At 42.1% G+C, this 15,318-nt stretch overlaps 1 protein-coding gene across 1 annotated transcript in view; it reads right to left on the bottom strand.

Moving 5' to 3' along the window:
* The window catches only part of LOC126285300 (beta-ureidopropionase), a 158,672-nt gene extending 152,064 nt beyond the window's left edge, over positions 1-6,608 (bottom strand). The window contains exon 1 of the mRNA XM_049984591.1: positions 6,140-6,608. Coding sequence (XP_049840548.1) covers positions 6,140-6,246 — 107 coding nt within the window. The 5' untranslated portion in view covers positions 6,247-6,608. The remainder of the gene's footprint in view (positions 1-6,139) is intronic.
* Positions 6,609-15,318: the final 8,710 nt, after the last annotated feature.

Below are 15,318 nucleotides of genomic sequence, written 5' to 3'. Positions count from 1 at the left end.
AGTTACACCATGTGATCAAAAGTGTCCAGACATCTAGCTGAAAATGATTTTACAAGTTTGTGGTGCCCTCCATTGGTAATGTTGGAATTCAATATGGTGTTGGCATACCCTTAGCCTTGAAGACAGCTTCCACTCTCACAGACATATGTTCAACCAGGTGCTGGAAGGCTTGTTGGAGAATGGCAGCCCATTCTTCACTGAGTGCTACACTGAGGAGAGGTATCAATATAAGTCAATGAGGCCTGGCATAAAGTTGGCATTCCAAAACATCCCAAAGGTGTTCTATAGGATTCAACTCAGGGCTCAGTGCTGCAGGCCAGTACATGACAGGTATGTTATTGTCGTGTAATCACTACGCCACAGGCCGTGGGTTATGAACAGATGCTTGATTGTGTTGAATGATGCAATTGCCACTCCCAAATTGCTCTTCAACGGTGGGAAGCAAGAAGGTGCTTAAAACATCAATGTAGGCCTGTGCTCTGATAGTGCCACGCAAGACAACATGGGGTGCGAGCCCCTCCATGAAAAACATGACCACACTATAACACCGCCTCCGAATTTTACTGTCGGCACTACACATGTTGGCAGGTGACATTCACCTGGCATTCTCCATACCCACACCCTGCTGTCGGATCGCCACATCATGTACCGTGATTTGTCACTCCACACAATGTGTTTCCACTGTTCAATCATCCAAAGTTTACACTTCTTAGACTAAGCTAGGCGTCGTTTCGCATTTACTGGCATTGTGTGTGGCTTATGAGCAGTCGCTCGACCATGAAATCCAAGTTTTCTCACCTCCCGCCTAACTGTCATATTACTTGAAATGGATCCTGATGCAGTTTCGAATTCCTGTGTGATGGTTCGGATACATGTCTGCTATTACACATTATGACCCTCTTCAACTGTCGGTGGTCTCTGTCAGTCAACAGACAAGGTCGGCCTGTACGATTTGTGCTGCATGTGTCCTTTCCTGTTTCCACTTCAATATCACATCAGAAACAGTGGACTTAGGGATGTTTAGGAGTGCGGAAATCTCGCGTACACACATATGAAACAAGTGACACCCAATCACCTGACCATGTTCGAAGCCCATGGGTTCCGCAGAGCACCCCATTCTGCTCTCTCAAGATGTCTAATAACTACTGAGGCCACTGATTTGTAGTACCTGGCACTAGGTGGCAGCACAATGCAGCTAATACGAAAAACGTATGCTTTTGAGGGTGTCCGGATGCTTTTGATCACATAGTGTATGTGTGCTTTATATTGAAAATAAATAAATACATTCATTTTTTAATCATTCTATAGTGTTTGAGGTATTCTACAGTGTTCATTCACCTCTTTGTACCAATGGACACAGCACTGTCACTAAAAGGTATCCAAGTGAAAGACTTGCACTAAGCCATTGAGTCATATGAAATTAATTACTTATTTATTTAACTAACTTTTATTTCGTAGTCCCTAAAGAAGTGATACAGAACTATTTCTCAATTATACACTTAATACTGGTTCACGAAACTCCGTAAGCTCGCTTTTGTATGACAATCTGCATCCTCTGTCAACTACCTGGCAATTCAGGTTTTCAGCATTTCTGTAACACTCTCCCATGAGTAAAACAAATGTATGACCAAGCATGCTGGCCTGCTTTATGTACACTGAATGTATTTCATCAACATGTAATAAAATAGCTTGGAAGGTGTATAAATTGAGGCTCCAAGGCAAAATATAGTTGGCTGAAATGTATGAAGGAGAGTAATTGGTGAAAATGATAGGATAGGAACAGAATGATGGCAGAGTGGTGATGGGAGGGTAGAAGAAAATGGAAAGACTTACATGCAGTACAAAATCTGCCACTTGCTGCAAACTATTCCTGAAGACAATGATGGTGGTGGTGGTTGTTGTTGTTGGAAACTTCTTACAGGTTCTGAACTGCGTGTAGCAATGGCCTTTCATTTTTTTCTCTTTCTTTCTTTTTTTGTGATGGTGAACTGACTAGTTACCACTTATTAATGACAATGAAACTTTCATTAACAGCTATTTATAAACCATTCCTGTTTTGCTATTTACCAAAATTTTTGTATTATCCACAAACAAATAACTTAGCATCTGACAACTGAGCTGTCTCTGAATGGGCTCGAGAGCATAACTATGAGATCTATGGCAGAGAATAGATGGTCCAAAATGTGTGCTCTACCTCGTGTTCAGTACATACTGAGATTCTGGAGCCACAAGGCTTTCAGCAAGTGGTAGCAGAGCCCGCCAACATAACACATTGAAGTTTTCACAGAGGAGGAACACAAAGGAGAGTTGTGATTCAAGAGCCTCAATGTCTACAATATGAGCAGCCTGGTTTATCAAAAAGGTATCCAATGTTACTAATAATCCATCTTGATAGCAAAAAACTTTATTCACATGACCAGTTTTGGTTCCTCAACTGTTGGTAAGAGTTTTAAAATTAGTATAAATGACATGCATTCTGTTAACCAATTTGATGTGACACAGCATGTGAAGGTTGCTGTGTGTGGACAGGTTACTTCTGTAACCGAAATTGCAGTTACGTTCTGGTACATTTGATGTTGATGGGGTACGATGAAATAGGTTTGCATATGTTAAATAGTAAATTAATATCACTGTCATTTCAGATCTGAAGATGGTTCTAGAGGAACCGAAACCGGTCATGTGAATAAACATTTCTGCAATCAAGACGAATTATAAGTAACATTGTATAACCAGTGATTGTGGTATCCCATCAGACATTATGTCTGTTTTTGCAAAATAGGTATCCTACGTGAATGCAGACAGACAAGACCTCGCTATGCTAATAGTTTAAGCCCCTCTACCCATGTCCTGAAATCATTCAGATTCCAATGTAGTATAGTAGCCATCCTACTGATGAGGTATTTTGAGATCTGCTTTTTTTCTTGTTACCAAGATCACAAGCTGTGAGTTCACTGAAAAGGGTGACTGGAGCAGTACAAAAGACTTCGTACTCCATTACTTCTGTAGTTACACGATCTACTGCCTCATCAGTCAAAACGAGTCTGAGACAGTTCAGCAATTAGTTGTCTTAATCTCTGTTTATATGTCTTTTCAGCAGTAGTGTTGGCATTTACGAGTGTTACAGCATACCATATTTTGTGCTACTCTTTACACGGAGGAAGCTAGCAGTTTTTTACTGCTGTCACACCATTGTGTGACTGATCTGCTTGTTACAGGAGTGGAAGTAACGGTTTCTCTGCAACCACACTTGCAAGAGCATGTATTTGTGCTTGCACTGTTGGTCCACATTTCAGTAAATGTGCTTTCTTCGGCAACTGTCATATTTACAACTAAACTGAAGGATGACACAAAATGTCGGTAGCTGCACTGACTTGATTAAATTTTTGTCTTGGAGCAGTTTACGCACTCAATGACTTATTGCTTGCAGCTTCTTTTGCTCCTAAACCATTTTGTAATTTCAGCTCCACAACACAGAATTTTGTGAATGCACAAGAGATATTGCTTCCATAGCAGTCTATCTGCATCTGCTGCCTGTCATTAGATGCCACTGTTTTGTAGACACATCACTGATAATTAAAAATCGCCACAGGATGGTTAGTACGTCCATTCATTCTTTTTCATAGAGGAAGCCTGCCTTACTTCTTTCTGGAAAATTCATAGAGAAAGGGAATGTCACTGTAGGTGGGCCCCTGTCTCACTCTGGGGTACAAGTGAGCTGCCCTTCCTTTTTAACCTTTTGCAACCTACTCTTTCTCTCCCCCAATTAAGGAACAGTCAGTTTCAAAACTGTCTGTCCCTTTTAATTCTATACATGTCTATTGGCAGTACTACTTGTTTTGCCTTCTGAAGGTAAGTAGTTGGCAGGACATCTGTCTCACAATATACTAGTATTTTTGATGGAATACAGAAAAAGTGTTACATTCATATGTAAATACAGCTACAAGCTAGCAGTTCAGCACTTCTGGTATTGTAATTAAGTACATCATTGTTCCTTTTGAACTATGGTAGATTATTACAACAAATTTTATGAGGGAATAAATATAATGTGAAACAGTAGCCAAATTGTCTACGATGTCATACAGATGTCTGTAAGATGATTGTGGGCGAGCATCACATAATATTCTTACAGCCTGTTTTTGAACAATTATTTTTTCCTCGAAAATGAGTTACCCCAGTTCATGATCTTATTTTACATTACTGAATGAAAATGTCAGCTTACTGATTTCTCTCTTCCCAAGATTTGCAATGACTTGAAATGTGAATATGGCTGAACTAGGTTTCTTTAGCAGCTCCCAAACGCTTTTCCCCTTCTTTTAATTCTTGTCAATGTGAACAACTATAATTTCAGAAGTTCCACCCACTGTTATTATTTCCTTACCACGTATAACACTCATTGGTAGTGTAGTGCCTCTAGATGTGCTGAAATAAATACATTGTCTCTTCTTGAAATTGAGAATTAGACCATTCACAGAAAACCACTCAATAGAACTTTTAAGAATATTATTTAACATTTCTTCCACTGCTGTGTGTATGATGTATTGATTACAACACTACTGTCAACTGCAAAATGAACTAATTCTGCTATTTGTATATTAGTCTGTAGGTTGTTTACATGTACAAGAAACAATAATTGATCAAGACTGAGCCTTGTGTAATCCCATAAGTAATTTTTTCCCTGGTCAGAAGAATCTTCCGTGGTTACATTATTTCAATTATTAAGTGTGTATTCTGCAATCTTGTAATTAAATATGACCACTGTTTGGCTGTGCCATCTATTCCAGAAAACCTCAGTTTATGTAACTGTGATTCACAGAATCAAATACCTTAGATCATTTACAGAAAATACTAAATGGTGCAATAACATTATTGTAAACTTGTAAAATTTGCTCAGGAAATGGGTAAATGGAAGGCCGATGTAACAAATGTGGTAGCATGGCCATGCTCCTAATCTCATTTGGAAGGATGTGAGTAGTGCGTGCAGTGATAAATGTTGAGACACTTGATGTAGAGAGTATAATTATTTTTCTTGTCAGCACATTAACTTGTTTCAAGTATTTACAGACAAGAGAATTGTACACTAGGAACAACCAAATGAGGAAAGGCATTTCTTAAGACACGAGCCTCAGGTGTGGTTCGAGGGCTCATGCCCTGTCTGGCCAGCCTGGTTTTACTCACTTCACACAAATGCCACGGCTATTCCTTCAGAAGGGCCCTGGGTCACCAAATTTTCTTTCCTCATTAAAAATACATTTATATACATATGCCTGAATATTTGACATAGGACTTATATTCTGTATCATTCTACAATGATTGGCTAGTCAATTATTAATACTAATGACAATTATCAAAAATATTGCCAATAGTTCTTGCAACATACTACTCTATACTGACTCTGAATGCTATTTTGCTGCCAGTATCCGAAAGGACCATCAGAACTCTAACAATAACCATTTCTTTTGAGATACTGACTAAATTTCTGTTCAAACTTTACAAACTGCCGTACAGTAGGGTCTATTTTCTATATTCTGGTGCTTAACTGGACCTACATGGTGGGGGAGAGGGAAGAAAAAGAAGCAATAACAAACCAGAATAATTTTCTGATAGTAAAATCATAGCAGGTGCTGAGGAAGAACAGTATTCAACACCAAAACCATGGTCTACCCAGGTGCAGAGCTCCGCAATATTGAATATACAAACCTTTATTCTATCAGAAATTATTCACACTAGCATCTTTTAACGCAAGATGAGTTATTAATTTTGATGCTGGTGCATATGGAGTAGCTGTAATCAGATAACTGAGGGCACTATGCAAATGTTAATTTTACAAATGTAACGCAACACAAAATACTAGTTAGATACGTGGGAGCGACACATCACGTAGTTTTCTAAGCAAACAGTTCCATTTTCACAATTAAATAAACCACGTGCTGTTGTCGAAGAGAAAAAAAAGAAAAGAAAAAAAACGGAACACAAAACACTAGTTACATACGTGAGAAAAAAGAAAAAAATTAACAGGAATGGGCGACTCCTCTGTCGATAATGTAAACAGGTACCGTTCTTTTGAATAAATTTCACAAGTTCTTGTGACCTAACTTAATTCAGGGTCAGTGTAAAACAAATACACTCATTTTGCACTCACTTTAAAGGTTTCCCAAACAGTATTCTATTTACATGTTCTAACTCATCTGCTGGAATATTTCTTTCCAAACACTCTTCAAGGCTCGTGAACTCCCTTTTCTCAGTCATCTTGAGTAAAATACACGAAAGCAAGTAGTTCAAAACTGTTATCTACTTTACGTTGCGTCACTAAGCCTGCATCCACAAACTTATTATTTATCCTCTGACGTTTATTAAGTCGAATGGTAAGGCCTTGCTGCCATCCAATCACAACTCTTTCTCGAACTGCACGTACTGTTTTGCGTGAATTCGCGCGGTTTTGACGATTACGAAGACTACTGAAGGGCGCGTAAAGAACATGATAGAGCAGTATTTTGCAATCTACCATATGTCGAAACCCGTCTGGATTGGGCGGTGTTCTCTTGAAGACAGAAGTGCGAGATTATGACCAATTTACTTCTTCATAACTTTAATGTCGCAAGTTACGTAATTTCCTGCAGGCAACACACTGGTTCTTATATAAACCGCCAGCCACCACCACCACAGGATTGAATATTTCTGCTGTCAGCCGCCTTGGAAAATGGAAAACAATCCTGCCTGCGATTTTTAATCGCTCAACAGTGGCGACTCGTACTTTCAGTTCGGGCTAGTCTATACGCGAACATCGCATCTCCACACACAAGTTGTAACGTATGTACAGATTTTTGCTGATATGTGGACGTTGGTGTTGGACCAAAATTGCTGAGATCTGTAAGCGACGGGTAAAACACGGCCTCCAGTCAGATCCTAGCGCGTTGTCAAGGCAGTGGCGAGACTAGCAACCGCCAAATGCGCAGGCATAAGTGGTGACGCAAGAAAAGATGGTGTAAGAATTATCCGCGAGACGACCTTGAGTACTCATACCCTAACTGTCCTAGTTTACACGACGACATTGGCTTGCGCCACACGTTGCATAGATTGAATTGCACGCAAGTGGATTCATAGTTTCAAATATGATTGTAGACACGGTGACACCAGTATATACTTCAGTTTCTTCGTTTTGTGGATCCCTGAGTCGTGTCTGAAGTGAAACTCTTGGCAGCTGCACGTCGCACGAGTTGCGAGAGGAGTTAAAGCTTGTTGCGCGAAATCGATGGATAAGAAAAAATAATAAATGTGTTTCGATTCGTGACCGGAGGAAGAATAGACGTCAGCTCGGTTGCTCAGCATCCTTGCTGAAATAATTTATAACGGAAGATCCAAGAAGTTCTTTTAATTATCTTAGAATGTCACCAGAACTGTTCACTTTTTTTTCCTAAGTGGAGTTAGTTATGCGATAAGGAATAAAGGTACTGTAATGCATGAAACACTGTCGCCAGAACTGATATTACATATCATATTGCGTGCATTACAATAGAGAACACTCGTCATGCTATAAGATACGGCTTTAGTTGGTGATGACGCTTTTTCATTATCACAAATAATTATTAGAATTAACAGTAGTAAATATCAACATTAGCAAAAATAATTATTCGAAGCACGTCGCATTAAGAAGAGAATGGTTTGCAAACTACTCTCTTGATGATAGATCTGTACAGTGGCAATATTTCAAAACTCTAACGTATGTGAATGGGGAGCACTGCAGCGACGTTTTAAATAGATGAATAGTGCATAAAGAATGCAGCTTCTTGAAGTTGTATAACCTTCCCTCCTGTCAACAATATTCCTTAACAAAGAGTAGGCTAACTCGAACGACGGGATGTTAGACTTCTAGACGACAGCGTTGCCGCAGCTAGAATTACACTTGCTTGTCTCTTTCTTAATTCAGTTGTATATGTGCTCCTAACTCAATAAATTTTGCCCTTCAGCTCAAATACTGACAAACCATCTATGTTATGATCGCACATGACGGTCTCAGCAGCAGCAATATGTTGCGTATTTTTGTAATCAGCATAACTGAAATCCCACAAACACCTATGCAAAGCATAGATATCCAAAAAGCGAACATTATTCTCCGTTCCCAATTTCATATTTCAGTTTGTCTACGCTCTACGAACACACATAACCTCAAAACTCATGCTACTACTGTCACCAATGTTGGAACACGTCGAAAGTGTTTAGTTTCACCTATGAGTTGCGCAAACGCGCGGCCACCATACGCAGTGGCCGGTAACGCATTGCCTGCAACCTAGAGTCATCGTGTAAAGTAGGCTTAACTGTCCCAGTTTCTGCCTACATCTTCCAATCGACCAGTGACAGTACTACAAACATTCATGTTGTCACACTAGGTTTGCTTGCGCACTGGCCAGAGAGCGCCAGAGGCGTTAATGCGCATGCGCATCTACGATGGCGCAGAAACCCCTTGGTCAGGATTTTACTGCGCGTAAGCACTTCGTCGCATTTGTGTCTGGAATTTCGAGCGTACTGGCCGCCACCTGATCTCGTTTAGCACTGTGCCATGTTGTTCAGACAAAAGCATAGATTATAAATACACAAGTTCGGTGTTGTACATAGGGCAATTATTAATAGTTTTATCACATCATATCCAAATGAAAGGTGCAAATATGGAAGCAGTTCTTAGCATAACATTCTGTTCAAAAGTAGCCCCTACTGCTCAGAGTATCCTAATATTATGCTGTGTGGTGACTTAAACAGTTTTTCTTTTATTGTTCGTATTCTGCAGAATTGTTAGATAGCATTTCCAGTCAAGTTTATATCTGTTGGGAACATTCATATTTTACTCTTTGATGTGTTATATGTGTGGCAGTTTATGCTTTCTCCTTGACCTTCGTTATGCACATCGCTGAATAAATGGTCTCTAAAAATGTGTAGTCCTGGCAATATGGTGTATTGCGTATTTGATTAAAAGGTCAACATTATAATCCCATAGAGGACTAATTAGAGTCAATATCTAATAGGTTATGGGCCCAGGAGAGAGTAGTGAACTTTCCATACCAAAGAAATAAACTGATAAATCAAAGTTACGTAATTTTCGTGTGTTCAACGTGTTGCTATCTGAACGTATTCAAGATGGCTTTGGGTGGACAGTAACTGTTTAATTTTGAAAAGTTGACCATATGACAAACTACAACGACTGTAAATTCACGATGGATATGTGCTTGAAACATGAAGGACTATGGGACACAATTGCTGGCACTGACGAAGATGACAAGAATGTACAGAAAGCATGATCGAAATTACGTTTATCTGTAAATTCATGTGTGTATCCAAAACTTCGTGGAGCAACGACTTCTAAAGGTAGGATGGCAATATTTACAATCTGCAATTGAAGATAATAGTTTATCTAGTTATATTGGGCTGTTACAATGCTTAATGAATATACGATTGACTTCTGAGAAAAAATATGGAGGCGAATTTGTCGAAAATCATGTCACTTGCTCAACAAATTCGAGGCATTGGCAAGAAAATGGACTATGATTTTGTAGCTGCAATTATGCTAAGTGGACTTCCAGCAGATTTCCAACCCTTGATTATAAGCAATTGAGAATTCGGGTGTCAAGATTACTAGTAATTTAGTGAGTCAGCGATTAATTCAAGAATCGACGAAACGTCAGTTTGCATCCACAAATGAGACCACAGATTCGGCACTGGCAGCTAGTAAGCCGGATAGTAAACACAAGAAGACGATGGGTAAAATGGCTCTGAGCACTATGGGACTTAACATCTATGGTCATCAGTCTCCCAAGAAGACGAATAGCCACTGTGATGTGCGAAATATCAAGGTTTTGAGTGTTATAAATGTCAGAAACCTGGTCATAAGGCAAATGAGTGTAGAGCAAAGAAGAAACCAAATAAATTATCAAATTCTGCGAATGCAGTGAGAACTGAAAACGAAACTGTGTTAATGGATCTAATTGCATCTTCGCATCATAGTAACAGCTGGTATGTGAATTCCAGGTGTTCACGACACATGACGAATCAAAGAGACTTGTTCTACATTTTCCAAATTGACAGAAGCAGATAATAGCAATCTTCAGGCTATTGGAGAAGGCGATGTTCATCTTCGAGTTACTTGTGACGACAAGAATAAACAGATAACTGCTAATGATGTTGTGTATGTTCCAAGCCTTGCTTACAACCTACTATCGGTCAGTCAGATGACAAGACGTAGATTGTGTGTATTGTTTGACAATGTGCAGTGTAGTGTATACAATAAAAGTGATGTAAATGTTTCTGGAACACCAGAAGCAACTGCAACTCAAATAAATGGTATGTATCGATTAGATGAAGTGCATCATTACGCAAATGTTGTAGAAATTGACAGTTATGAATTGTGTCATCGAAGATTGAGACATTTGAATCGTGTAAGCATGCATTTATTAAAAGAAAAAAAATGGCTGATGGACTGAACTGGAGGAACTTTAGTTTAGATCCGTGTAATTCCTGCATAAAAGGTAAACAGACTTGACAACCTTTTCCTAAAACATCAAGTAGAAGAACAAAAGATCTTGACTTTGTGCATTCTAATGTTTGTGGACTAATGAGCATGGCTCCGAGGGGAGGATCATCATAGTGGGGAGGATCATGATATCTTCTCACTTTTCCGGATGATCTGTAAAGGAAATCTTTTGATTATATGACAAAGTCAACAACAGAAGTCTGTGACACATTCATCGAAAGCAAAGCACGAGTAGAAAATGAAACTGGTCGAAAAATCAAAATACTTCGAACATACAATGAAAAAGAGTTCGTCAATCAGCGCATGTGAAGTTATTTTTAAAGATGAATGGAATTCAACATGAAACAACTCCTTACACACCAGAACAAAATGGTGTTGCAGAAGGCTTAAATCGGACAACCCTTGAAAAAGCAAGATCAATGTTAACAGATGCAGGTCTAAGTAGACAATTTTGGGCTGAAGCAATTTATTTGAAGAATAGATCTCCAACAAAAGATGTTAAGAATGTCACTCCTGAGGAATTATGGAGTGGTCGTCAGATAAATCTGAGTCATTTAGGAAATTTTGGATGTGAGGATTTGTACATATACCAAAAGAAAAAAGGACGAAAATAAAGACAAATCTAAGGAACCTATCTTTGTTGGATATTGTGAAGATTCTAAAGCATATCGTCTGATTGATCCAAATTCACCAAAGACAATTGTGAAAGCCCGTGATGTGCAATTCATCGAAAACTCAAAGTGCACTTGTGGGACCAGTATTCCAAACAGTAACCCAATTGACGATAATCGTATATACAGTTGTCAACTAGCGCCAGCATCTAACATCATTGAAGAGGCAACTGAACTGACACAACCAGCTGATGTTGACAGAAATGCAGTTTATCTTGAATTAGCACAATGTGACACTGAAAAAACAGTAAATAGCAATGTACATAGTCACACGGAAGTTGCGCATCCAGAAATGGAACCAGAAATTAGAAAATCATCACGTGAAAGAAAACAAAATACCCCCCATGGGCTCAGCATTCATTTGCTGAGTACGGGCTTAGTGACTCCGTGGTCCTGAGCTAGGGACTGGTCAGCGCCGCCAGTCTCCTGTCACCGTGACTCCCAGACATGCTTCAGCGACCACCGCATGGCGTGGCGGTGGAATGTTGCGTGCTGCGGGGAATGGTAATCTTGGCTTGACTGCCTGGATTGTGAGGAAGGTAAACCTCTATAAAAACCCCTCAATCTTATGGTGTGCTGCACGCATATAAGATGCATGGCTGTTGGGGTGGAACAGTCGCAAGCGGGCAACCTCTGGGGCATGTGCCACACCCCAGTTGTATAAGGCTTACTCAAGCATGCTGGGCTCTGTCTGAGCGGACCTTTAGTTCCCTAGCTGCTTGTGGGACCACAATGGACCCTTCGACCTCTACATTTCCCCCTACCTGTGGACTAGGTGGGCCACTGGTAGGAAAACACACCCCATCGAAAAAGCGACTTCGTGCTGCGAGTCCTCCAGCGCCTGGTGTTACTAGAGATTTATCAGACTGTCGTAACAGGGCACATGCTGAAAACCAGAATGTGTTTTTGATTGTCAAACGGAAGGAGGGTAGCTTTGAGAGGGTTTCTCCCTTTTACATCCACAAGGGTCTTGTGGGAATTACAGGAACACTGAAATCTGTGAAGCGACTCCGCAATGGGACTCTGTTCGTTGAAACTTCTAGATCCCGTCAAGTCACTTCTCTTCGGAAAGCAACCTGTCTCGGAGAGTATGCTATCTAGACCGAGCTCCACTCCACTTTGAACTATAGTCAGCGTGTTGTGACATGTAGGGACTATGTGGATATCCCCAAGGACCGGTTGAAATCTGAGTGGGCTAACGAAGGTATTGTCAACGTGCAGCATATTATGAAATGGGGCGATGGGGACCTAGTCAAATCCGACTCGTTTATTCTCGTGTTCAACTGCCCGAGACTCCCTGAGCATGTTTTAAATGTCAGCCTTTTGGGCATACTACATTGGGGTGCAATGGGATAGCCACTTGTGGTAAATGTGGTCAGCTTGCCCATGAAGGAGCCGATTGCTCATCGCCTGTGAAGTGCGTGAATTGCTCTGGGAGTCACCCTGTCTGGAGCCTGGTCTGCCCCATCTATCTCGAGGAACAGAAGATACAGGAGATCAAAACATCTAAGTGCACCCCCTATGGTGAGGCCAAGAAGCTCTTTAAGGCCATGCAGCCTCCTGTGTTTGCAACATCTTTTGCTTCCGCTCTGCAGAAACCGGTACAGTTGGCCACTGTTGCTATACAAACGGAGATTGCTAGTGTCAGCACTAATACCTGCCACCCTGATCACTGGCTCCCATATTACAGTGGAACCTTAATGGGTTCAGGATGCATGTGGCCGAATTACAACTCCTTCTACGAGAGCGCCCCTTGTGCTTCTGTCTCCAAGAGACACATTTTCGGGCGACTGATGCTCCTTCTTTACGGGGCTATACTGTGTATCGAAAAGATGATCTCATGGGGGCATGGGCAAAGGGTGGTGTTGCGGTTTTTGTCCGTTACATGCACCACTCATCTGAGCTCCCTCTCGTTATGGACTTGCAAGCAGTTGCAGTTGACCTCCTTGTGGGGCAGAGGCTCACAATCTGTTTCGTTTACTTACCACCTCAAGATGCAATAGACTCTGAGGCTCTCACAGACCTTATTAGCCAACTCCCACGCCTATTTCTCCTTCTGGGGGACTTCAATGCTCATAATGTCTTATGGAGCTCTACAACTACTTGCCCCAGTGGTCGCATTCTGGAAAGCCTCATGACGTCTGAAGAGCTGTGCATTCTCAACTCTGGTGCTCCCACTCATTTCTGTACTGCTTCTGGGTCGTCGTCAGCTATTGACCTTTCCTTTTTCTCTCCAACACTCCCGGATTCTGCTCTGTGGGACATTGCTGCTGATCTCCATTCTAGTGACAACTCCCCCCTTTGGATTCGCCTCCTGCATAAGGCTGTGGCATTACCAGTGCCGCCCAGGTGGCACCTCTGCAGAGCTGACTGGGCACTTTTCAGCCATTTGGCTGTTTTCGAACACCATGCCAGCATCCACGAATAGGTCGACCATGTTAAAGCCGTGATCTCCCATGCTGCTGAATTGTCGATCCCACGGTCCTCAAGTCATCCCAAGAGGCGTCCTGTCCCTTGGTGGACCACTGAGTGCCGCTCAGCCATCCGAGACCGCCCTGGAGCTCTAGTGCCGTCCCTCAGCTGACAATCTTGTGGCCTTTCGGGTGGCAAAGGCCAAGGTGCGGCGAGTGATTAAAGAAAGCAAACGATGGTCATGGCAATCGTTCTTGAACTCCATCTCCCGCTCCACTAGTTCTACAAAAGTTTATGGGAAGCCATCAGGAGGATTTCCGGGAAACGCAGCCAACTACCTGTCATGGCATTGCTGCAGCATGGATGTCTCCTCATGGCACCGAGAGACATTGCCCAGACACTGGCCATGCATTTTGCGGTATCTACTGCCACCATTAACTGTGATCCAGATTTTTGCCACTACAGCACTCCCATGGAGAGGGGTCACTTGGACATCCTGCCTCCAAATTCTGAACCCTACAACTGCCCCTTCACAATGTGGGAACTGGATTCGGCGCTGTCTGTGGCTCATGATACTGTGCCCAGTCATGATCAAATCCTGTACAGCATGCTGCAGCACTTGTTGCTGCCATCCAAGGAAGTTCTACTGAATTGTTTTAATATGATATGGACATCCGGCACGTTCCCTGACTTGTGGAGGGAGCCGATTTTGATTCCCCTCCTCAAACCGGGAAAGGACCAAATGCATCCCAGTAGTTATCGGAGTACTGCTTTGATGGGCTGTGACAGGAAGACATTGGAACACATGGTCAACCGTCGCCTGGTTTGGCTGCTCGAGACCAGGCAGCTCCTTAGCCACTCTTAGAGTGGCTTTCGGAGATGTCATTCAACTACAGACAACTTGAGCCTGCTTGAGGTGGCCATCCAGCAGGCCGTCCTGCGTAACCAGCATTGTCTAGGTGTATTCTTTGACATTAATAAGGCGTATGACACTACTTGGCGCTGCCTTATCCTCAATCAACTCCATCAGTGGGGCTTTCTTGGCCATCTCCCCATCTTCATTCGGTCCTTTCTTTCCCGCCGCCTCTTTCGATATCGGGTTGGTAATGTAAACCGGATTCCTGTCCAGTGCTCCTTGCTGTTTTCCGTTCTTCCTCCAGTCTTGTCACTGCTAGTTGGCAGCTGCAGCTTATGATAACTCGATTAGAGGCATGGACTGCAAAGACGGGTTTCACCTTTTCTGCAGACAAATGTGTGTGTGTTCATTTTAATCGTTCTCGACGTGCTTTTACCTCCCCTGAACTGTATCTGAGGGACACCATTCTTCCTTTTACAGACACTGTGAGGTTCCTGGGCCTCACTATTGATTCCAAGTTGTCGTGGTTGCCGTACCTTAAAAACCTCAAGGTGTGGGCCCTGAAGGCACTGAATATTTTGAAGTGTCTGAGCCATCCGTCCTGGAGAGCAGTCCGGGTGCGTCTGCTGCAGTTTTATAGGGCTTTGGTCCGGTGGCGTCTTGACTATGGATGCACCGTGTATGGGTCAGCGAAGCCTTCGTATCTGAAGATTCTTGACGCAGTACACCATGAGGGTATCAGGCTGGCCACTGGTGCCTTCCGTACCAGTCCCATCCCCAGTCTGTGTGCTGAGGCAGGAGACTCGCACTCGTCATCCAGCGGAAACTCCTCATGGTGTGACGGGTGTGTCAATTCCTTGCCT

Source organism: Schistocerca gregaria, chromosome 8 (genome assembly GCF_023897955.1).
Source record: "Schistocerca gregaria isolate iqSchGreg1 chromosome 8, iqSchGreg1.2, whole genome shotgun sequence".
NCBI classification, from domain to species: Eukaryota; Metazoa; Arthropoda; class Insecta; order Orthoptera; family Acrididae; genus Schistocerca; species Schistocerca gregaria.
The sequence above is the reverse complement of the archived record's forward strand: the minus strand, read 5'-3'. Positions and strand labels throughout refer to the sequence as shown.